Consider the following 26,367-nt stretch of genomic DNA (forward strand, 5'->3'; position numbering starts at 1 on the left):
TTTTATGAAATTATTGGTTTGTGAAATAAATAAATACGACACAGCAATAAAATACACCTACCTTCATATCGCTTCCACGTTGGCTACCGTTTGTAGCATTAAAAAAAATAATAATAAAAATAAAACCAAAAAAATGTTTATTTGCATTAAATTTTGAGCAGCCACTTTCATTCATTGAAATTAAAGACAAAATTATTACGTGGCAATTAATTATTTGAGTGTTTTATTTTATTTATAGTTACTGTATTTAAAATGTGTCACTCAAAATATCACTTTTCAACACCGCATTTAAAGATTTTAATTGCAATTAAGTTTTATGAAATTATTGGTTTGTGAAATAAATAAATACGACACAGCAATAAAATACACCTACCTTCATATCGCTTCCTCGTTGGCTACCGTTTGTAGCATTAAAAAAAATAATAATAAAAATGAAACCAAAAAAATGTTTATTTGCATTAAATTTTGAGCAGCCACTTTCATTCATTGAAATTAAAGACAAAATTACGTGGCAATAAATTATTTGAGTGTTTTATTTTATTTATAGTTACTGTATTTAAAATGTGTCACTCAAAATATCACTTTTCAACACCGCATTTAAAGATTTTAATTGCATTTAAGTTTTATGAAATTATTGGTTTGTGAAATAAATAAATACGACACAGCAATAAAATACACCTACCTTCATATCGCTTCCTCGTTGGCTACCGTTTGTAGCATTAAAAAAAATAATAATAAAAATGAAACCAAAAAAATGTTTATTTGCATTAAATTTTGAGCAGCCACTTTCATTCATTGAAATTAAAGACAAAATTATTACGTGGCAATTAATTATTTGAGTGTTTTATTTTATTTATAGTTACTGTATTTAAAATGTGTCACTCAAAATATCACTTTTCAACACCGCATTTAAAGATTTTAATTGCAATTAAGTTTTATGAAATTATTGGTTTGTGAAATAAATAAATACGACACAGCAATAAAATACACCTACCTTCATATCGCTTCCTCGTTGGCTACCGTTTGTAGCATTAAAAAAAATAATAATAAAAATGAAACCAAAAAAATGTTTATTTGCATTAAATTTTGAGCAGCCACTTTCATTCATTGAAATTAAAGACAAAATTACGTGGCAATAAATTATTTGAGTGTTTTATTTTATTTATAGTTACTGTATTTAAAATGTGTCACTCAAAATATCACTTTTCAACACCGCATTTAAAGATTTTAATTGCAATTAAGTTTTATGAAATTATTGGTTTGTGAAATAAATAAATACGACACAGCAATAAAATACACCTACCTTCATATCGCTTCCACGTTGGCTACCGTTTGTAGCATTAAAAAAAATAATAATAAAAATGAAACCAAAAAAATGTTTATTTGCATTAAATTTTGAGCAGCCACTTTCATTCATTGAAATTAAAGACAAAATTACGTGGCAATAAATTATTTGAGTGTTTTATTTTATTTATAGTTACTGTATTTAAAATGTGTCACTCAAAATATCACTTTTCAACACCGCATTTAAAGATTTTAATTGCAATTAAGTTTTATGAAATTATTGGTTTGTGAAATAAATAAATACGACACAGCAATAAAATACACCTACCTTCATATCGCTTCCTCGTTGGCTACCGTTTGTAGCATTAAAAAAAATAATAATAAAAATGAAACCAAAAAAATGTTTATTTGCATTAAATTTTGAGCAGCCACTTTCATTCATTGAAATTAAAGACAAAATTACGTGGCAATAAATTATTTGAGTGTTTTATTTTATTTATAGTTACTGTATTTAAAATGTGTCACTCAAAATATCACTTTTCAACACCGCATTTAAAGATTTTAATTGCAATTAAGTTTTATGAAATTATTGGTTTGTGAAATAAATAAATACGACACAGCAATAAAATACACCTACCTTCATATCGCTTCCACGTTGGCTACCGTTTGTAGCATTAAAAAAAATAATAATAAAAATGAAACCAAAAAAATGTTTATTTGCATTAAATTTTGAGCAGCCACTTTCATTCATTGAAATTAAAGACAAAATTACGTGGCAATAAATTATTTGAGTGTTTTATTTTATTTATAGTTACTGTATTTAAAATGTGTCACTCAAAATATCACTTTTCAACACCGCATTTAAAGATTTTAATTGCAATTAAGTTTTATGAAATTATTGGTTTGTGAAATAAATAAATACGACACAGCAATAAAATACACCTACCTTCATATCGCTTCCACGTTGGCTACCGTTTGTAGCATTAAAAAAAATAATAATAAAAATGAAACCAAAAAAATGTTTATTTGCATTAAATTTTGAGCAGCCACTTTCATTCATTGAAATTAAAGACAAAATTATTACGTGGCAATTAATTATTTGAGTGTTTTATTTTATTTATAGTTACTGTATTTAAAATGTGTCACTCAAAATATCACTTTTCAACACCGCATTTAAAGATTTTAATTGCAATTAAGTTTTATGAAATTATTGGTTTGTGAAATAAATAAATACGACACAGCAATAAAATACACCTACCTTCATATCGCTTCCTCGTTGGCTACCGTTTGTAGCATTAAAAAAAATAATAATTAAAATAAAACCAAAAAAATGTTTATTTGCATTAAATTTTGAGCAGCCACTTTCATTCATTGAAATTAAAGACAAAATTACGTGGCAATAAATTATTTGAGTGTTTTATTTTATTTATAGTTTCTGTATCTAAAATGCGTCACTCAAAATGTCACTTTCAACACCGCATTTAAAGATTTTAATTGCAATTAAGTTTTATGAAATTATTGGTTTGTGAAATAAATAAATACGACACAGCAATAAAATACACCTACCTTCATATCGCTTCCTCGTTGGCTACCGTTTGTAGCATTAAAAAAAATAATAATAAAAATGAAACCAAAAAAATGTTTATTTGCATTAAATTTGGAGCAGCCACTTTCATTCATTGAAATTAAAGACAAAATTATTACGTGGCAATTAATTATATGAGTGTTTTATTTTATTTATAGTTACTGTATTTAAAATGTGTCACTCAAAATATCACTTTTCAACACCGCATTTAAAGATTTTAATTGCAATTAAGTTTTATGAAATTATTGGTTTGTGAAATAAATAAATACGACACAGCAATAAAATACACCTACCTTCATATCGCTTCCTCGTTGGCTACCGTTTGTAGCATTAAAAAAAATAATAATAAAAATGAAACCAAAAAAATGTTTATTTGCATTAAATTTTGAGCAGCCACTTTCATTCATTGAAATTAAAGACAAAATTATTACGTGGCAATTAATTATTTGAGTGTTTTATTTTATTTATAGTTTCTGTATCTAAAATGCGTCACTCAAAATGTCACTTTCAACACCGCATTTAAAGATTTTAATTGCATTTAAGTTTTATGAAATTATTGGTTTGTGAAATAAATAAATACGACACAGCAATAAAATACACCTACCTTCATATCGCTTCCTCGTTGGCTACCGTTTGTAGCATTAAAAAAAATAATAATAAAAATAAAACCAAAAAAATGTTTATTTGCATTAAATTTTGAGCAAGCCACTTTCATTCATTGAAATTAAAGACAAAATTATTACGTGGCAATTAATTATTTGAGTGTTTTATTTCATTTATAGTTACTGTATTTAAAATGTGTCACTCAAAATATCACTTTTCAACACCGCATTTAAAGATTTTAATTGCAATTAAGTTTTATGAAATTATTGGTTTGTGAAATAAATAAATACGACACAGCAATAAAATACACCTACCTTCATATCGCTTCCTCGTTGGCTACCGTTTGTAGCATTAAAAAAAATAATAATAAAAATGAAACCAAAAAAATGTTTATTTGCATTAAATTTTGAGCAAGCCACTTTCATTCATTGAAATTAAAGACAAAATTATTACGTGGCAATTAATTATTTGAGTGTTTTATTTTATTTATAGTTACTGTATTTAAAATGTGTCACTCAAAATATCACTTTTCAACACCGCATTTAAAGATTTTAATTGCAATTAAGTTTTATGAAATTATTGGTTTGTGAAATAAATAAATACGACACAGCAATAAAATACACCTACCTTCATATCGCTTCCTCGTTGGCTACCGTTTGTAGCATTAAAAAAAATAATAATAAAAATAAAACCAAAAAAATGTTTATTTGCATTAAATTTTGAGCAAGCCACTTTCATTCATTGAAATTAAAGACAAAATTATTACGTGGCAATTAATTATTTGAGTGTTTTATTTTATTTATAGTTACTGTATTTAAAATGTGTCACTCAAAATATCACTTTTCAACATCGCATTTAAAGATTTTAATTGCAATTAAGTTTTATGAAATTATTGGTTTGTGAAATAAATAAATACGACACAGCAATAAAATACACCTACCTTCATATCGCTTCCTCGTTGGCTACCGTTTGTAGCATTAAAAAAAATAATAATAAAAATAAAACCAAAAAAATGTTTATTTGCATTAAATTTTGAGCAAGCCACTTTCATTCATTGAAATTAAAGACAAAATTATTACGTGGCAATTAATTATTTGAGTGTTTTATTTTATTTATAGTTACTGTATTTAAAATGTGTCACTCAAAATATCACTTTTCAACACCGCATTTAAAGATTTTAATTGCAATTAAGTTTTATGAAATTATTGGTTTGTGAAATAAATAAATACGACACAGCAATAAAATACACCTACCTTCATATCGCTTCCTCGTTGGCTACCGTTTGTAGCATTAAAAAAAATAATAATAAAAATAAAACCAAAAAAATGTTTATTTGCATTAAATTTTGAGCAAGCCACTTTCATTCATTGAAATTAAAGACAAAATTATTACGTGGCAATTAATTATTTGAGTGTTTTATTTCATTTATAGTTACTGTATTTAAAATGTGTCACTCAAAATATCACTTTTCAACACCGCATTTAAAGATTTTAATTGCAATTAAGTTTTATGAAATTATTGGTTTGTGAAATAAATAAATACGACACAGCAATAAAATACACCTACCTTCATATCGCTTCCTCGTTGGCTACCGTTTGTAGCATTAAAAAAAATAATAATAAAAATAAAACCAAAAAAATGTTTATTTGCATTAAATTTTGAGCAAGCCACTTTCATTCATTGAAATTAAAGACAAAATTATTACGTGGCAATTAATTATTTGAGTGTTTTATTTTATTTATAGTTACTGTATTTAAAATGTGTCACTCAAAATATCACTTTTCAACACCGCATTTAAAGATTTTAATTGCATTTAAGTTTTATGAAATTATTGGTTTGTGAAATAAATAAATACGACACAGCAATAAAATACACCTACCTTCATATCGCTTCCTCGTTGGCTACCGTTTGTAGCATTAAAAAAAATAATAATAAAAATGAAACCAAAAAAATGTTTATTTGCATTAAATTTTGAGCAAGCCACTTTCATTCATTGAAATTAAAGACAAAATTATTACGTGGCAATTAATTATTTGAGTGTTTTATTTTATTTATAGTTACTGTATTTAAAATGTGTCACTCAAAATATCACTTTTCAACACCGCATTTAAAGATTTTAATTGCAATTAAGTTTTATGAAATTATTGGTTTGTGAAATAAATAAATACGACACAGCAATAAAATACACCTACCTTCATATCGCTTCCTCGTTGGCTACCGTTTGTAGCATTAAAAAAAATAATAATAAAAATGAAACCAAAAAAATGTTTATTTGCATTAAATTTTGAGCAAGCCACTTTCATTCATTGAAATTAAAGACAAAATTATTACGTGGCAATTAATTATTTGAGTGTTTTATTTTATTTATAGTTACTGTATTTAAAATGTGTCACTCAAAATATCACTTTTCAACACCGCATTTAAAGATTTTAATTGCATTTAAGTTTTATGAAATTATTGGTTTGTGAAATAAATAAATACGACACAGCAATAAAATACACCTACCTTCATATCGCTTCCTCGTTGGCTACCGTTTGTAGCATTAAAAAAAATAATAATAAAAATGAAACCAAAAAAATGTTTATTTGCATTAAATTTTGAGCAGCCACTTTCATTCATTGAAATTAAAGACAAAATTATTACGTGGCAATTAATTATTTGAGTGTTTTATTTTATTTATAGTTACTGTATTTAAAATGTGTCACTCAAAATATCACTTTTCAACACCGCATTTAAAGATTTTAATTGCAATTAAGTTTTATGAAATTATTGGTTTGTGAAATAAATAAATACGACACAGCAATAAAATACACCTACCTTCATATCGCTTCCTCGTTAGCTACCGTTTGTAGCATTAAAAAAAATAATAATTAAAATAAAACCAAAAAAATGTTTATTTGCATTAAATTTTGAGCAAGCCACTTTCATTCATTGAAATTAAAGACAAAATTATTACGTGGCAATTAATTATTTGAGTGTTTTATTTCATTTATAGTTACTGTATTTAAAATGTGTCACTCAAAATATCACTTTTCAACACCGCATTTAAAGATTTTAATTGCATTTAAGTTTTATGAAATTATTGGTTTGTGAAATAAATAAATACGACACAGCAATAAAATACACCTACCTTCATATCGCTTCCTCGTTGGCTACCGTTTGTAGCATTAAAAAAAATAATAATAAAAATAAAACAAAAAAAATGTTTATTTGCATTAAATTTTGAGCAGCCACTTTCATTCATTGAAATTAAAGACAAAATTACGTGGCAATAAATTATTTGAGTGTTTTATTTTATTTATAGTTTCTGTATCTAAAATGCGTCACTCAAAATGTCACTTTCAACACCGCATTTAAAGATTTTAATTGCATTTAAGTTTTATGAAATTATTGGTTTGAGAAATAAATAAATACGACACAGCAATAAAATACACCTACCTTCATATCGCTTCCACGTTGGCTACCGTTTGTAGCATTAAAAAAAATAATAATAAAAATGAAACCAAAAAAATGTTTATTTGCATTAAATTTTGAACAAGCCACTTTCATCCATTGAAATTAAAGACAAAATTACGTGGCAGTAAATTATTTGAGTGTTTTATTTTATTTATAGTTTCTGTATTTAAAATGTGTCACTCAAAATATCACTTTTCAACACGGCATTTAAAGATTTTAATTGCAATTAAGTTTTATGAAATTATTGGTTTGAGAAATAAATAAATACGACACAGCAATAAAATACACCTACCTTCATATCGCTTCCACGTTGGCTACCGTTTGTAGCATTAAAAAAAATAATAATAAAAATGAAACCAAAAAAATGTTTATTTGCATTAAATTTTGAACAAGCCACTTTCATCCATTGAAATTAAAGACAAAATTACGTGGCAGTAAATTATTTGAGTGTTTTATTTTATTTATAGTTTCTGTATTTAAAATGTGTCACTCAAAATATCACTTTTCAACACGGCATTTAAAGATTTTAATTGCAATTAAGTTTTATGAAATTATTGGTTTGAGAAATAAATAAATACGACACAGCAATAAAATACACCTACCTTCATATCGCTTCCACGTTGGCTACCGTTTGTAGCATTAAAAAAAATAATAATAAAAATGAAACCAAAAAAATGTTTATTTGCATTAAATTTTGAGCAAGCCACTTTCATTCATTGAAATTAAAGACAAAATTATTACGTGGCAATAAATTATTTGAGTGTTTGATAATAATTTTATTTACTGTATTTAAAATGTGTCACTCAAACGCGATCACTAGCCACCGAATTGAAAATTTAAACCGGAAAATTTAGATTTGCTTGAACATACGTCCGTTCGCGACAACGGCAAGTAACAAACTGAATAAATTGAACGAAACCGCACAATACACAATAATTTAAATAAACCGACTCACCTCGCTTCGCCTCCCGCTCCCGCTCCCGATCTGACCCGTGCCACTGCTCGCTGTCGACTGAACCGCCCTCGCCGCCTGCGCCGCACACCTAACCTCGGATGTGACGTCATCACACGTCTAAAACAAGTCATAACCAGAAACATTCACTGTCCAAATCCGTCAAATTTAGAAACATTCATACACAGAATTATTCAAAATAGAACAGTATTGATCTAGAAAAATTAATTATGACAAATGTATTTGTCTATAAACGTCTAAAATTATAAAAGTTTCGCATGCAGTTAATGGAAAAATAAAAATGCATGTTTATATTTAAACAGAAACTGGCAATGTGAAATTTTAGTGCGAAAATTAGTGGTAGAGCTCGGAAACTCTGTAAACGACCACGATAGGCGGAGCCAATGCGTACTTCATCGAGTGAGGAGATTGAGCAGTGGCGTAGCAAAAAACTATTCTATGATCAAGAAGGGTTTGAGATTCATAATTTGTAGTAGTTAAAATTTCCTCTATTCAATAATTGCAAGATGAAATAGTAAAAATCATATCTAATGCTAATACACGTTGATTTCCTAGAAATACAAAGCAGAGAGGTCGAATAAATAAAAATACACAATGAGTAAAGAGTAAAAACGCGTTTATTGCAAAAAATGTTTCTACTGGTATCTTTACTATAACTGGTAATATTGAAATGTTAAACTTTAAGACGAATTCCCTACACATGTAAGTACACGCCACGCCACTGTTTTCTGCCAACACCCCTAATTTAAAGATTGGACTCGTCCGAGACGAGTTTTCGTCTCTGCGCACTCCTACCACCGTGGACGATCTGTCATTTCGCGGACTCTACTAAGTGTTGGGAAAGAATGGGAGTGGATAAATAAAGAGTATAAATAAAATCTAGAACTTTATTTTCATCAAAGTCTCATTTCATTCATGTGCTACAACGGTCGTGATGTATACAAAATATAAACAATTCGTCTCAAATCATTGAATATAAACAATGTTTACAAACTAATGTGGATACAGTTGAGTATTACACGTGAAAATATATAAAAATTAGATATAAAACATGTTTGTAAATAGATATAAAAATTAATAAGCCGAGACAATACAATACAATAATAGAAAACAATAGAAAATTAAGTATTAACATTTTCAAGGATGGTATGTCATTAAGTGTAGTTGTAATAGTTACGATTACAGAAAAAATGATATGAACATTATTAAAAATTCTCTAAATCAACATGTCCTAGTCTTATAACATATATTATTCGAGTTACATTACCTAAAATGTACAAAAATGATTGATTACAACATCAAAAATCGAACTGAAAAAGATGTACAACGGAACGTAATCGATAGGTATGAAAATTGCACGATATATGTATATGATACAAAATTTTTTCCTACTAGTCCTTTTATCATGAGTCCACATGTTGTGCACATTAGAGCAAACTATAGAGATTCATTTTTACATCTTCCAACATACAAGTTAGGCACATAGTTTACACACATTTGCACACTATTTTTCTTTAGATTTAATTTAATTCACTAGTTGGTTTAAATTAGAACATAGCATTGCTCGAAACGTCCAATTTGGCAGTAGAAACAAAACAGCACAAGTACTTAGCGGGACCATCAGTTGGTGTAATGATCAAAAGAGCCCAAGTATTCCAAAGCTGCCCGATAACAAAACTGGTACTGGTCCTGAAACAAATAAATGTAAACAACTTTGCAAAAAAACTTATAATTCAATTGGTACCTCGGTTTGGACCATGGCCGGCCTTTGCGTGCGTAAAATTCTCGCCGTTTGGAAAATATCAACGACTCCTTCGTATTGCATCCGTTCTAACGCTATACTCAACGTGATGAAAACGCCAGTTCGGCCAACACCAGCGCTGGAAATAAATAACAATAGTTGAATTAAAAAATACATAAAAATTTTAAAAAATCACCTGCAGTGGACAGTAATTGGTCCATCTTGGCCGAATTGTTCTTTAGTCTTGTGCACTTGCCCAATGAAGTCGATGAAACCATCTCCGTATTTGGGAACCCCCTGTTCTGGCCAATCAGTGAACTGGAATTGCCTAACGGTTCGTGACGAGCCTTCACGAGCATCGGTTACTTTGAATTCCCGAAGAATGTACTGGGGCATGTTGTACTCGGCGATCGGGTCAACGACGAAACACTGGTAGCGCACGGATCGGTCGTTGGGCCAGTATTGATGGCATTTCTCCTGTAAATTTTTGAATGTGTAAAAAGAAAGCATCTTTTAATTTAATTATTTACACAATAATATAACTTTAATAAAATTAAAATAAAACCAAGTGTTTTGTGCCTAAACTATGTACCTTTCGATAAAACTAATTTGTACATCATCAAGTACCTACTTTATAAATGTGTTCATTTTTTTGGAAATTGCTTTTACGAGTTTTTAAATGTTTTAGATTATACAGGGTTGCTAAAAAGTATGGATACAGTTAAATATTATAAAAAACAATTCATCAAAACTTATTGAAATTTGGTGTATGTATGTATCTTCGGATACAAGGCTTACTTGATTTTTTTTTTAAATAGCAACAAGGGTAAAATTTGGTATGCATACCTTAATTTAATCGAAACTTTAAAAAAATGTAAAACTTTATTAGCGTTACAAGTGTTGTCATTATCCATCGTTAGCTCATTAACTAAAAAATAAGTAAAAGTAAAAAATAATTCTTAAAATAACACTTTTAACTGAGAAAGAACATGTTTTAATTAGAAAATTTTAAACACGGAATACTTGATTTTGATGCTACAAACGATGTTAAAACTGATTTCCACTAACTTCTTGGCTTTCTGTCTCCATGATAAACCAGCATGAGAATTTTTTTGCTCAGTTTTACTTAAATGTATCATTATTAAACTAATTATTGCACCCAAGTTTAATTTTTGGCTAATATACAAGTGAGAGATATCGTTAATAACATTATTTTCACAGCTAACTTAGTTTTACTATTCCAGAAAATTTTTATTTTTTTACATTTTAATAAAAGTAAAGGCCGGTATCATGTTACATCATTGAATTCAGAAAAAAATGCTCTTTTAAAAATCATTAAATGTGACCCTTCCTGCTTCCTGCCATTAAAAAAAATCAAGTTAGCCTTGTATTTTCAAAATAAATGGCGATAAAAATTTACAAAAGCTCTCAGATGATAGAATTTGAACACTTCTAACTGTTCTCCAAATTTCAAGGTTTTCTGTTAAACCGTTCTGAAAATATTTAACTGTATCCATACTTTTTAGCGACTCTGTATAATTGTATTCTTTCATAATTTCAAATCAAAAACTGTAAAGGTCAAACTTTTAGACTATTTTTCATTACAATTTACAATGTTTTGTTTAAGTGATATGTCTCAACTTTGCCAGGGCATTTCTTTATTGGTATTTTTTCTCATATATTTTATATATATTGTTTATATTAATTTTGTCCGCTATAGACTAAAAAGTCTATTGGAAATAAAAATTATTATTATTATTATTGTTTTAATTCTAAACCTACCCGTCCCATTTCCTTGAGTTTCGTCAGCATGACAATAATCGTCGAGTTGTGCTCCCACAGCATCCTCCACAGATCATCCGTGGTGTCCGGCAGCGGCCCCTGCGTCGCAATATACGCTTTCCTATACCTATACCCATCGATAAAACTCGCATTGATATAATCCGAGCCTTCGATCCCTCTTATCGGCGCCAAACACACTCTCGTACTCTCATACGGCAAGATATGTACCAATCTATTCTTATGTTTATTGCACGGCAAATTCGCCGTAACGAACCGTGACGAATCAGTCTTGATATTGCCCAACTTCTTGAACTCGTGCTCCATCCCGGTCACGTTCTCGCCCGGCTCCAGTTGCATCAGCTTCTGGATATGCGACTGCAAATTGCGAGCTGGCACCTCCGTCTGTCCGCAAATCACAGCTTCGAGCAACGCATCGTGGATGAAAATGTACTGGTCTTCGGTCTGCACCATGTAGTTCCTCTGGGCGCGCAAACACGTCACGTGTCCGTAAATATCGACGGTTTTTTCGTGCCGCATTCGCTCCAGCATTGAGTCAATGACGATGAAACAACCGGTGCGACCTACGCCAGCTGAACAGTGCACCACCACAGGGCCGGCGTCCAGCGGGTTGAGGCTGGACACCCTCCGGAGGAACTGGAGGAAGGGGGCTGGGTGGTCGGGCACGCCGTGGTCAGGCCATGCGGTGAACTGCAGTTGCTTCACCTCGCGACGCTCGTTTAGTCCTCCCTGGTTTTGTTAAAAATAAAAAGGAATTAATTCAACTGTGTTCAGTTTAAAATCGTGAATGATCGTCATAGTGATCGGAGGATTTGGGGGATTAATAACCAGTGTTATTTACTAATTCACCAATAGCTCGAGTTTCCATTACAGCTTGCAAAAAGTGTGGAAAAGTTACTAATATCTCAAAAACCAAAAAAATTGTTGGCAGTTTTGAAATCAGCGTCCAACAGTAGCAAAATAGCTCATAAGTTACTTATATCACAAAAACTAGAGTTGACGGAAAAAAATCTGAACTCGGAATTCGCTAATTTTGAGACAACCTGGGCGCTGATTGAAAAATTGAAGTAAAAAAAGAAAAATACTCATAAACAGCAAAGAAATCTGAGGCAACAGAGAAGTAAACGACTAAAAGTTGCGTCTTTTTCTTAATAAGTAATACTAACTTGGGTTCGCTATATCTCAAAAATTAGAGCTGAAAGAAAAAAATCTGGGAGTAGTTTTGAAATCAGCGTCCAATCATTACTTAGCGTCACATTTCCGGACGTGCCGTTTTTCTGCATATTTACGTATAGATTTAATGATTTAATTAAAGACAATGTCGTAACGATTGAAACATAATGAGCTAGTTTAATAACATGCACTATATCAGTGGTGATTTTCATCAATTCAAATGGGGTCACGCCCCCAGGAAAATAATTTGTGAAGGGCTTGTCTTAGAAAACCGCGAGGTACAAGGATAGATCGAACCTTATAGGGGGGCGATCCTTCAGGATTCTAACACCTTGTTCCTAGAGAGATCTTGAAACTTCAATTTTATCTGCGCCCCTGACGCCAAATCGATAACACGGAAAAAGATGAAGAAAAGATGAAAAAAAGGCAAAGTCAAAAAAACCTGCAAAAGCCAATTCACAGTTGGTCCAAAGACCTAATTTTTTACTTACTTTGACGTTGAGCGGTCTTAAAGTGCGTATTTCAATATAGATTTTTGAGCCGAAATTAGCACAATCTTACACCAGTTGACTCCCAGTGGTCACAGCTTATTGTTAGTGCTCTATAGAGTACAAATCCACTTCGTAGAATCCCAAAATTTGGCTGATTTTTCAAAAAATCAGAGACAAAGTGAAGCCAAATAGTTCAACACGAAAAACAGAAGCCAATATGGCGAATTCCGCAAGAAGAAAAAATTTCAAAGCTCACTTCGAAAACCAAGAAATTTTACAAAAACGACAGGGAGTTTCAATTCTCAAAGTTTTCCAGCCTTGACGCGGGAAACTCAAAAAAGGAAGACGAAGAAACGATAGAAGGTGAAAACAAGATAATGAAAGAAGTGAAAAGAAAAGGTGTGCCACAAATAAACCAATAGACCTGAATCAATGCAGTATTGGTTCGTTACTGGTTTGTTACTTCAGGATCTTGAAGTAACGATAATAAGTCCCAAAGCAATTTAGGCCTTCTGTTTCTGTACCGGCCAAAACAACTAATAACCCTTCACAATTTTCAAACCGTGACATGATTTTATTCTTAACTTCAATTTTTTTTCTAATAATCATTCTTTAAACCTCAACCTTATCTCCGTTTTTCCTGACAAGAATGTTCTAAACCTTCACGTGGTTCTTGCTGGACAAATTAGTTATTAATTACGTATTGCCACTATGTAACATTTATAAAAGTAGGACTCATTTTCCTACAATTCTGTCCAAGAAAACTGGAAAATACACTGCGCACAAAAATTATCGCAACACATGAATTTTTTTGTGATCATATTCAAAAATTATCGCAACACATGGAATTTTTTGTGATCGTATTCATTGGAATTTGGATGAATTTGAAATTCTTTTCCGGTAGAGGTTAAAAATTATGATTTTGGGAGAATGTCTGTCTGGGAACACACAGAGTTGGTGTCTCTACGTGGTGCTTATCTAATAATTGCCCTTTTGTCGGGAATAATTTCAGGTTTATTCACGAAAATATCCGATAATAGCTGACCTCACATAGCTAGAATTATGCAACAGTATCTGTAAGAGGTCAATTTAAGAACATTGTGGTGGTCTGAAAAAAGTTCCGATCTTAATTTTATCGATTATGTTTGGAATCACCCTCAGCAAGGCTTGCTAAAGCAGCGAAATGAATTTTGGTCTCTACAAGAACTGTAAAATGCCTTTCTGCATAGATGGGAAAAATTGGTTCAAAATTATGTCTTTGACCTCATAGCAAGCATTCCTAAAACATTGGAAGCTGTTATTCGGACTAAAAGTGATAATACATAGTAGTTCCTATAAAAATTACAATTTTTGATAAAAATAAATTTTTTTGAAAACATTTTTTGCGTTTTATTTCAACCCTTATTGTACTTCAAAAAGCAATAAAATATTTTTTTGTTTCTAAATTAATTAAGAAAATCATCCGTGTAGCGATAATTTTTATGCGTGTGTTACACAATCAAGGTAAGACAAATAAAAACCAGCATAAATAACAATAAATTTAAATGGTACTCAAGATTTTCAAGTAATTAAAAATTTTAGCATGGTTTTATTGAATTTTTTACGTACTTTTCCCTCAACGACTAGCATTATTCATCCCCAAAAAAATCCGATCTTTGATGATCAGTACCTAATCATTTGTTCACTCTACCTGTTTCGTAATCTGGAACGTGCGAATACAATACGTCGCCAACTCCTGAACGTCAGTTATCGTAATATTCATATTGCCGTACGTCTCCGACCCTCTCGTTGGCCAATACTGGTCGCACTTAATCCTCGTCCGTTCCTCCAACTTGGTCATCATAACAATCGTCGCTGTTTTCAACTCCCAACACATCCGCCAAAAATCACCAAAGGTCTCCTGTAGCGGCCCTTGCGTCGCCACATACGCATTATGCTTCCGATACCCGTCACAATAATTCGCATTGATATAATCACTCCCCAAGACACCCTCCTCGGGCGTCAAAATCACGCGACTGTGATCGTACGCGATCACATTAGCATACCGATTCTTCGGCTTGTTCACATCCATATTGGAGTGGTCCCACGTGAACTGCTGTCCCGGCTCTATGCTCTCGTACTCTTGCGAAAACTTGAGATTGTCGTTGGCTTTAAGGCGTTCGATATGATTCGCTAGCTCCGAGATGGGAATCGGCGGATGCGAAATCATGGCAGGTGTTTGGAAGTTGAGGCGTCGCATTGCCACAGGATCGCTGGGCGCTATACTATTATTTAAATCGGCCGGAATTAAAGGACGTGTCACGGCGGCCTGATCGGGGGTTTTGCACGGCTGGCGCCGCTTGCGGTATATGAACACGAGGACGAAAATGAGGGATAGCAACAAGGCGGCGATTACGGGAACTATGATCCAGAAAAGTCCAGCTTCCTTGCGTTGCGAGCTCACTTTCACGTCGTTGTCGGTCGGGACGTTGGGGTTGGGGCGCAGTGGCGGGTCGCCGGGGGGCACCTCGCGCATGTCGAGCGATAGGTACTCGGAAAAGGGGCTGCTGGTGTAAAGGTGCTTCTGGGGCGTGTCCACCACAGCACGCACGAAAATCCTGTAGCGTTTCCCCCTCTGTAACTTGTAATTTGTAAACTCGTCATTGTCTTCGCCAGTCCCGAGATGGAAGGTGTACGGGATGTTTCTCTGCGGGAATTTGGCAGCGATATAAGGCAGGTCGTGGTTACTAGCCGCCTTCTCCTTATTCTCAATCAAATTATTCGTCAAGTATTGGTCAGGGTTCATGTTGGCTTGTTCCTTTGTTTCGGGCACCACGACTAGATAGTAGTGACTTATGGGACCGTATTCTTCGGAGGCTTGGGGTAAAATAACGTGGATTTCCTCCCCGTTCACGACACCGTAAAAGTCGGGCTTGACCATTGGTTGTGGGGCTGCCATTTGAGTCGTGACTGTGATTTTAGTGGGAGGTCGGTACGAATGATCCGTTGGAATGGCACTAACATTGACGTTGTACGTGGTAAAGGGCGAGAGATTATTAATTGTGTAGGTCCGAGCGTCATCGGCTAGCAATATTTCGTTACGTTCGATTTTCTGCGTTTGGGTGATTCCTTGCGAATCGACGAACTCCTTAATGGCATCGAACGATATCTTGTACTTGATCGGGTTCAGACGAATTGGGGGCGACCAAGTCAAGGTCATCGAATGCGTGGACACTTCGTGTGCCCGTAAATTCAACGGCACGTCCTCCGGTTTCACCTTAACGGTGACTTTCTCAGACAGGCGTCCGAGTCCGTTCTTAAACCTCGCAGCGACTGCAATGGCATACTGTGCATATTTCTCCAAATTGACCAAATCGGCAGATTCGGTCACATCGACCGATTTCTGCTGCCACTCGTCCAAGTCTTCGACCGCAGTCATGGTGTAGAAAATCTGGTAACCGATTATCTTCGCCCGTGAGGGAACCGGCTCCCACCACACTTCTACGCTCGAATCGGACGTTGCCACCGCTTTGACCGACAGTGGCGCTCTGCCAATATCACGGTCCGTTTGAATTGTAAATTTTTCACTATTAGGGCCGGCGCCTTGGTTCGTGTAAGCCTTCACGTGGAACACATACTCGGTGTTCTCCTCCAAGTTGGTGAAAACTGCCTTGGTGGTCGAAACGTTGCGAGTGATGATATTGCTATGGTCGGATTTTTTGTGGAATTGTATGTCGTATTTGATGATTTGGCCGTTGCGGTGTTCCCGAGCTGGGGGATCCCATGTAACGCAGACCACGTCAGGGGTTTGGAAGCGGTGGGTGATGTTGCTGGGAGGGCCGGTTGGGGGGCCTTCAGGTGTGTGCATGTACTTTATGGCCTCCTGGCCTATGCCGATGTGGTTCTGGCCGGCTACACGGAATTCGTATTCGACGCCGCGTTCCAGGTTGCTGATGCGGTACGAGTTGGTGTGGGTGCCTGCAAAATTTTGAAACATTAAAATCATCAACAATTTTATGAACATGACAGAAAAATTTAGATTTAACTAAAAATTTTAAAGAGTTAGTTGGTTACCTAGTGTGTCTTTTAGTCCAGGGGTCCAGCAGGGTCCAGTTTTTATATCGAATGACTTTTGAATCGTCTCATGTTCAAGTAATTTTATATTTTTACAACGCCCACCTTAGTACTTTTGTATGCACAGATACTTTGCTGAATAATTTAGATTGCAAGTTATGGAAAAAAACAAAGAAGATTCCAGCAATTACACAGAAGAAATTTTAAAAAATCGTTACATAAAAGAGTGAAGGGAGGCGATAAGTCGACTAATTTTTAAACAAAACAAAAAAAAGTAAATTCCGTCTTCCCAAATAAATATGTATCTAAACTTCTATTACTTCTTCTGGACTGTGAATTTTTTTGAACTTTGCATTTTCCTTTTTTTTTACTTTGAATAATGAAATAAGAAAGAGTATTGCATTATAAACAATTTTAAACCTATTATTGATGTTTCTAAGATGTCAATGCTATGTAGTTGGAATTCAGAGATAAATATTTCTAACGTTTATTACGTTGTAAATATCAGTTCCTCAAGTAAAAGGAAAGATTTTTGAACACAAATGTATTTTTTCGATATTTGTTTGTAAAGTTGATGTGTTATAAATATCTACCAAATAAATAAAAACAACTCTTAATCTTCTCAGTTGTATTTTTTTTTTCTATCGGTAGATTTACAACGTATACAATATAAAAAAACATGCAATAACAATGAGACTTAATCCAATAGAGGATGTTTCATATAATTTTACGAGACTTCGATTAACTTTGAAAATGTATGTAACTTGTACACCTTCAAAGAATTAGTTTTATTGTGAGATGGTGATTGAAATCATATTAAACAATTGATAACTATTTATCAAAGGTTTCTTAACATAAAAATATGAAATGTGTTTTAATTTGTTGCAGCGAAAAGTTTTAAAGTTGTGTGAAACTGTATGTGTACAGTGTATGTGTTGTTGTTTGTTATACAAAACCATTACTTATTTGTAAATGTTTAAAAAACATATTACTTATTCTTTTCACATTCAAATAAATATGTAGTTGAAAGTCTAAAATTCTATATTTAACAACCATTATTTGTTCATTGTTTTGTAAGCAATTATTAAGTAATAAACTTTGTTATTTCCTTAGCTTAGTTCTGAGCTCCAGTTGATTTGTGCGACCCTCAGCGCCCTTTCGAGTGGTCATACCTTCAATAAGAGTAGCAATGATAAGAAGTGTCGTTATTGATTAATGATTTGAATTATTTGGCATAATGAATGAAATTATTGCGCTTTTTCCACAAAAATGTATTTTAGATGATTTACTATGAACTATAAAATCTATAAAAAAATAATAATTTAGTTACAATCCCGAAGTTATATTCAGTGTTTTGTTCTATTTTTAATCAAAGAAAAATCTTTACTAAAATACTCAAATGTTTAAATAATTATTTGTTTATCTAAAACTGCAATTTAGTGATTTTTCAATTGTTAATGCCTAAAAACAGTGCCGATAAATCTGTACAAATTGAAACACTTTTTTTAATGAAAATTTAAAAACCCAACGCAATAAGCTGTCAGAGTTGCTATGTTGTGAAGAACTCATCCCTGTTTCTAAAACGGTTTGATATTTTGAGGCTTTAATAAAAAAAATTTTTTTCCTATAGTTTTTTGGTTTATAATTTTGTAAAATATAATTTAATTTATGAAGAAAAAAATATAAAAGTAGTGTTTATTGAGTTCTAAATCTCTTTTATCACTAAATCATTTTCATTTCATCTTCCGAATGCTTTGAATCAATTTTAAAAGACAAGAGTAACTTTCCAGTCATTTTCCAATTATTATAAAAAAGAACGTCGAATTTTTGAATATTAACTAAAAAAATAGCTACTTACACAAAATCGTGTTTTTTTTTTTAATAAAGATCATGAAAGTTACAACAATTTTTTTGTCTTAAACTCTGGTATACCAACTTTTCAGACCAAATAAACTAACTGCTTGTTACACTGACTATGTAAAAAAAAAGACAAAATAAAAATTATCCATCGTATCTTAATTTTAACAATGACCACAAATGAAAGTGTGAAAAATAAAAACTACGATTTGCCCTACCTTTAAGATTGACATCTTTCAACTTTTGGTCCTTCACCCCGAACCTCAGTCTGTACCCCTTCAACTCGCCGTAAGTTTGCGAAGGTCTGGTCCACTCCAGCTCTATCGTAACCGTTGGTTCCCGTTCAATGATCCTTAAATCAAAGATATCAGCCGATCGATAGCCAAATTCGCCCGAACTTACTTTATGGTCAAGGCGGGTCTATTGGGCACTCCTCCGGGAGTTCGCACGTTGACCGGAGGACTCCTGTCGCCGTCCCCTTTCCTCGTCAGAGCTGCCACTTGTACGGCGTAGGTGGTATCAGGCTGCAATCCCGATACGTTAAGATCCAAAACAGCGTCTCCAAAAACGTCGAACTTCATCGGATCGTTGAGAAAGTTTTTGCCCTGTGGAAAATTAAGACGGTGAAATTATCGCTCGATAGAGCCGCCGTCTAGGTAATTTCTAGTAGAGGGCGACTCTCGAAAAATCAAAAACTGTACTTCTTCTTTGGTTTCCTGGACGTGGACGTGGTAACCCAGGATAATGCCGTTGCGTTCTTTCGGATGGGGCGGTTTCCATTCGACTTTGATCGTGGTTGAATTGATTGGGGTGACTTTTACGTCTTCGGGGTTGCCGGGAACTGTGGAATTAGGAGCGATTAAGAAAGTGTTCCGTAAGAACAACAAAGACTTATTTATGGCATGCAGGCACTTGTTTATCTTAATTTCTCGATTGTTTGCTTTTCTCACTCATTCTTGGTCGAAACACAACAAAAATCAAATGAAAACAAAAACCCATAAAACTTCCTAAAACATTTGAATACCAACACACGAAATATCGTTGAATAATTACCTCATCCAGACGGATTAATGGAACACAAGAACCTACTATAAATTTTATCTACACATTTATCAGCGGAAAATAGAAAGAGTTTTATTGTGTGTACTCGTCCCGGCGCTGCTTGAAGGGAAATAATAAAAAATCGAAAAATGAACATTATTTTCTCAACTGTTATGGTCATTTTCCGATTGGCCTAAATCAAAAGCTCAAAAATGTTCTACTCAAATTCTCTAATAATAAATAAAAAGTTCACTACTAGCACACAACAGAGAAAAATACTCACTGATATCTGTGGACCGAGTAATGCAAAAAAGTCAGAAAAATAGTAATTGTAAAAGTGTTACAACACTATTATATCCATCAAAATTCAAACATGTACAAAAAATAAGAAAAATCTATCTCCGCTACAAAAATGCTTGGAGGTTCGTGAAAAATAGAAAAAATACTCACACACATGTATTGATTAAAAAATCTCAAAAAATGATTGTATCGATTCGCTGTTAAAACATCACGGGGGAAAGCCGGATGGTCAAAAAAGTTGTAGGGATGTGTGGATCGAATCGTCGCAAGAAAAAACAGTGTTGAAAAAATCGTGTCCAACTATCTGTCACAATGTTAGTTGTTGGTTGTGTCGTTTCACTTGCACACACTTTGAGAAGAAGTCAAATTTCTTTGCAAAAATTTCGTCTGCTTCTTCATGCACCAAAGAAATAAAAGAAATCAATCGGCTAAATCGTTAGAGCAGATACCAGATATAATAATGTCAAATATAGCATGCCCATAGCATCACTATTATTATCTCCTACGGTCTACGAGTAGTGTTAAGTATTGGTATTCAAATGTGACAATTCCAAGCTGTGCCTGAAAATCGAGAAGCGAGCCAAAACAAGACTTGACCAACTGTTAGCTCTCTCAAAAAACTAGTCTTCGTGGAGCAGTTTTCTACTCCAAATGTACACAACTGTGGCGTTAATCGGTTACTTTTCCTTTTAGCATCAGTATTAGTTCTCAGTCATACAATCACACACAAAAAATGGTGCAAGTGTAGTTTACACACAGTGAAATGTGATATAAATGTGCCATATTAAAGTGCGCATGTCACCTACTTGTGAGAGTGAGGTGCTGCCTAGCGATAGACAAGGGATCAGGAGCTGAAGGAATCGAAGGAATTAACGGGAGGTTGAGGGACTGTCACCAGCATGCTAGGTGGTGTGTTACTAAATTACGAAAACGGTGCACGAAATCAACTAAAAAAATTAATACTCATAATTATATAAAAATAAAGAGTGCCGATTGTGACTCAAAAAATGTGCCATTGCAATGCAACTCTGTGCGAATGAAAATCAATAAGCAATCATTACATGTGAACGTGAGTAGCTAAAACAATAACAACAAGGAACGAAAAATCGAACAAAACAATAAATAAACACAATTAACTAGAAATTTTTAGAAATACCGAAAAAACAGTTATTGAAAAAATTCGTCGGAAAAACCTCTTTAATTCAGCTCCTGCAAACGCTTTTGTAGACAGAAGAAAAAACATTAAAAATTAATTTTGTTTATAGTTCACTACACTATGAGGTTCACGTGAGGTCTCAAAAATAACAGCTGCAAAAAATCACAAAAATTCACAAAACCAGCTTCAAAAAATCCTTCCTGGGCGGGCTGCAATGGTTAAAAAATGGTTAAGTCACACATATCACAACGGATATGTCAAAAATCTCATCAAAAACTACAACTAGAAGGCCAGGCGGACGGAACGTCCCCTGCAAATCATAACGAAAATCGCAAATAAAGAGGGAAAATTTGATGAGGTGTAGGGAGCAAGGCGTCGCAGACTCGAGCGCCACCGCACAAAAACATAACGTTCTGAAAAATTGAATAAGTTTGTGCGGTGGCGCCGAATTCGTTGACTACACTGTAGACAAGACCGTCGCTGTTCTCGAATCACAACATGTTTATTGTTTTACACAAACTCCTTTCGTAAGCTGTCAACTGTGGTAACACATTTATTATAATCGGGGACGAGTCCGGATCGCTAAGGCGCCCCGTCCTCGTCGCCCCACATCTTAGTTTAAACATCACCGTTCTTATCATAGTTAGATGGAATCAAAAACAGAACGTACCATCTTCATGGGTTCGCACGGTGATGGGGAATGAGCTGGGTCCGTCCCCGACTGAGGTGCCAGCCAGGACCCAGATTCGGTAAGTGGTCCATCTTTTAAGTTCGTCAAGCACAAAACTAGTAGCGTTCATTTTAACTTCTATAGCTTCGCTATCAGATCTATCTGCTTCGACATACTGCAGCTTGTAGTATATAATGTTTCCATGACTGCGGTTAGCAAGCGGCGGCTCCCAGGTGACTCGGATGGCAGTCGGACTTACCGCCTCACCGGTAACGTTGCTGGGCGGAGCGCCCGGTACTACGGTGGCGTTAGCGTGTTAACTTAAGCCAAAAGCTTATAGCCTAGTTTTTACTGTTACTCAATATGAATATGACTCTCTTAATCAAAACTCACGAAAAATGACAACAAGTGGATATTAAAATAAAAATTTTCACTACCTGGTAGAGAGATATACACGTCAAATGAAACGGTAAAACAATACCAAAAAACAAATGAAAAACAAATAAAACAAGTGAAAGGTGCTCAATTGCACACAGTTCATTAAAAAAACGGCATAGCATTACTTTGTGCAGTGCTCATTAACAAATTAATATCCACTGACGACTAGTTACTGGCATGCAAATGCAATTCCACAAGAAAAATAAAACACTCATCCATCACGCATCCACAACGGCATTAATTCAAATAGTTTTAGTAAACTTACACACTTCTGGAACGTAAGTTCCGATCAATCGCATTTTTAAAACAATGCAACATTAGTCTCAAGTCTGAATCGACGAGTTCAGGTCGTGCCGTCGCCGACAGCAAAAGACACCACAAGCACAACTTTTTAAACTGCCAGACGTATTATTTTCACATTTTGGCCAAATTTACAACACGAGTTTCTAGACCGCAAATGTACGCCTAAAAATATTTCATTGTGTTTTAACAAGCCATCCTTATAAACCTCGTCGTGCGATATAAAGTTTTGATGTTCTCTCGTCTGCACACTATACCTGTTATGGAGAATTCGTTATCGTACAATAAAATATGAAAAGAGACGGATTTACGTTTTTATAACAGCCCCAACAATAGTTTTTTTAATGCGTTTCCCAGAATAGCAAAAATTAATTAAAATTTCAACTTTTGTATAAATTACAAGCAAGCGATGATAGCGGAATGCGGATGAGTTCCAGAAAGTGTGATTTTTTCAAAACTTTTAAACCCTATACAAATCGTACAAAAGTTTTTAGAGATTTCTAAATTTCAATACAAAATGGCAAAATCCCTCGTGACTTTTTTCTTAACTCTAAATAAAGAAGAAACTCTTTTTATACAGAAACTTTGGAATTTTTTTTTCCTAATTCACAAGCACCTCAGATCCAAGGGCGATACTTGATCTCTCAACAAACTGAGTAGTTCTTTAGGAGCGGCTTTCAAAACACCAATACTTAAAATTCGTTCAGATGTAATGCGAAACAACGTTTTTGTCCGTTTTCGTTTGCACCAATGGTGCAAATTCGGTCAAAACTTGGTGCAGTTGAAAAAGTTGTGATCGTGGCTCTTAAGTCATCGTACTTCCAACACGACTAGAACGCGCAAATTGCAGCAAAATCGCCCCCCGTCCCCTGCCAAAAACTACATGTGTTCTTATATTGCAAACGCTGTGTTGCAACGCAAAAATACTCCAAAAATCAAAAAATCACCACCCTTGACTCACAAAAACCGCCCCCTGACCGGATTCTCTTACCGTACTGTTTCGTTCTGACTGGTATCGGGGGTGTGGTGGCGCCTTCCCCACGTTGCGATCTCGCCGCCAACCACACGTAATACAGAGTGTTGGGATAAAGTCCCGTCAATGTGTAGGATTCGGTGATAGGTATGCGACGGTGGTGTTTCTCTTTGGCGTACGTGTCATTCCAGTAGAGCTCGTAATTGACGATGTTTTCCCCGGAATGCGTCGGTTTGCTCCACTGTAGGGTGACGGAGGTCTCGCCGATATCCGACGCCATCAGGTTGCTCGGTTGGCTTGGGACGCCTAAACAGACCAACCCATAAGTAAAAAAAAATCTAAATTCAATTTTTTTGTTTTTATTTTTAAATCTTTGTTATCAAAAATATGATTATAAACAATTATGGTCGCACCTTGTTGCGTTTTTACGTGGACGGGGGCACTGAGCGGGCCAGGACCTACTGAAGTGAAGGCCTGGACACGGATGGTGTAGATAGTGTGAGGAGTTAGTTCGCTGATTGTTGTTAGTTGATTGTTGTCGACGACTTGGGATTCCCATTGGGCCATCGGGAGTTGGGAGTTGGTTGTGTAGTATACTTTGTATCCCTAGTGATGACAAAGAGGAAATGTGGGTTAATAAAGCCGTTGGACAAAGTATTACACGTTATTGAGTTGAAACAACTCAACTCATAAGAACGGTCACAAGTAACCACATTCAAACTTCTATCAGATTTTAGAATATATTTTCAGCTATTTAAGCAGTCCCTGAAATAAATGTGAATTGTTGTAAACAAAGTACAAAAGTTACGATTCCGTTGTTTCGCGAAAACAATAATAGAACACTTGAAAAGCTGATAAATTCGTGCTTTAAAAGTGAAAAACGAAAGCAATATTACTATTGTATTCTTGTTAATACCATGAGCATTGCTGGCAATACTACAATTGAAAAAAATTTCGAACTGAAAAACTGAAAAAAAAAATTTTTCAATTGCTTACTATACAAAAAGTGGTTACATAACGTTTTAAAATTGAAAATGAACGGACATTTTTAACTTTATGATAGACACAGAGAAAAACTGTATAAGTATAGAAAAGATAGATCCATAACAGTTTTATCAAAAGAAACAAAAAAAAAAAAACGAAAAAAAGTTTTATAAAAATACGAAAAGTCGAGCTATTATGTACCAAAAGGATGATTTTTCTCAAAAGTGAATAATTTGTATTAGTAACTTAAGAGTTTCTATCGTTTCGAAGTATTATTATTATTCGAGGTATTATTATTAGGAAAACTAACTCAAATATTCTGCATAAATAAAAATATACTGGAGATTAACTTTCAAATGTAGTTTTTCACTAGATAACGCGATCATTCAAAGACTTTTTAGTGCGTCTATTTTGGCAACATTGAAGTAAGCAATGGGAAGTTGAATTTACATCAAAATTATGAAAAATTACGAAAAAAGTACAATTAGGAGACACGTATAAAAAATTAAGAAAAAAAAATCGGTGTCAATTTCAACACTTGCAAAAGTTGCAAAAAGCTAGTTAAAAGTTTCAACCAAATATTTTTTTAAATATTTATCAGGTCAGTATGTCTTAAAAAACATGCAACGAATTTTGGCAAATATTTTACCCCATTTTATTAAAGTCCTTTTCAATAGCGGGCATAAAACTTTCACAAAAAAATAGAAAAAAATTTTCATCTAGTCCTGAATATGATAATAAAGATAATTTTGGAAATTTAACAACAATGAAATATAGTGGACTGTCTCTGAGTAATTTATTTCCTCTAAACAACCATAATACACTTGGAAACTGGTTAATTCCAATTTTTTAATTGTTTCAATTTCGGGAAAAAATGCAATGTAAAAAACTTACGGTAACTTGTCCGTTTGCCGTTTCGGGTTCGTCCCATTGAATGACCATGGTACTGGAACTCAGTGGTCGGACTTGCACGTTTCGTGGTGACGATCCGGGTTCTGAAATGGAGTTGACTCAGATCGCGGAATAAATGTGTTGGAAATATGCATTCATAAAAGTAAAATAAAAAGGGATTCGACCGAAAAAAACAACAAAAATGAGAAAGGTCTGTTACACAAATGACGCCACTTATTATTTATTGTGTACATTTAACTTACTGGCACCTCCAAAAGACGTTTCAGCTAAAACAGAAAAAAGAACAATTAAAGTGGCCAATAGTGACGCGTTTGAAGAAATTTATCAAAATTCTAATTGCTAGAGAGTACCAAAAGGCGTGAGTGAAAAACTACTCTAGTCGTGTAAAAAATGCACACAAAAATCTGAAAAAAACTTACATTAGGCATAGGCACAAAATCCATATGAAAAATGGGTAGTTTGCATGAAAATGATAAACAGTAGGGTGAAAGAAAACGAAATTTATGGGTGGATTAAGACACTTTACTGTCATCATCATGTCGCGTGATGGATGGAAAAGGTCCCATTCTTTTAGATC

General features: G+C 33.7%; 1 protein-coding gene across 8 annotated transcripts in view; it reads right to left on the reverse strand.

Annotated features, from left to right (window-relative positions):
* Nucleotides 1-8,774: 8,774 nt before the first annotated feature.
* The window catches only part of Lar (Leukocyte-antigen-related-like), a 205,258-nt gene continuing 187,665 nt past the window's right edge, over nucleotides 8,775-26,367 (reverse strand). For 5 of the 8 annotated variants that reach the window (XM_064357111.1, XM_064357119.1, XM_015977629.2 and 2 more), the window contains 13 exons: nucleotides 26,033-26,056; nucleotides 25,773-25,873; nucleotides 24,308-24,500; nucleotides 23,913-24,200; nucleotides 22,184-22,480; nucleotides 19,718-19,857; nucleotides 19,419-19,621; nucleotides 19,235-19,368; nucleotides 14,797-17,063; nucleotides 11,425-12,171; nucleotides 9,839-10,119; nucleotides 9,646-9,781; nucleotides 8,775-9,590 (listed from right to left, as the gene is read on the reverse strand). In XM_064357111.1, the coding sequence (XP_064213181.1) occupies nucleotides 9,522-9,590; nucleotides 9,646-9,781; nucleotides 9,839-10,119; nucleotides 11,425-12,171; nucleotides 14,797-17,063; nucleotides 19,235-19,368; nucleotides 19,419-19,621; nucleotides 19,718-19,857; nucleotides 22,184-22,480; nucleotides 23,913-24,200; nucleotides 24,308-24,500; nucleotides 25,773-25,873; nucleotides 26,033-26,056 (4,880 nt within the window). In that variant the 3' untranslated portion in view covers nucleotides 8,775-9,521. The remainder of the gene's footprint in view (nucleotides 9,591-9,645; nucleotides 9,782-9,838; nucleotides 10,120-11,424; nucleotides 12,172-14,796; nucleotides 17,064-19,234; nucleotides 19,369-19,418; nucleotides 19,622-19,717; nucleotides 19,858-22,183; nucleotides 22,481-23,912; nucleotides 24,201-24,307; nucleotides 24,501-25,772; nucleotides 25,874-26,032; nucleotides 26,057-26,367) is intronic. The other 3 variants (XM_064357116.1, XM_064357121.1, XM_064357124.1) reach the window with 3 other exon arrangements.

This window comes from Tribolium castaneum, chromosome 1 (assembly GCF_031307605.1).
Source record: "Tribolium castaneum strain GA2 chromosome 1, icTriCast1.1, whole genome shotgun sequence".
In the NCBI taxonomy this organism is placed as follows: domain Eukaryota; kingdom Metazoa; phylum Arthropoda; class Insecta; order Coleoptera; family Tenebrionidae; genus Tribolium; species Tribolium castaneum.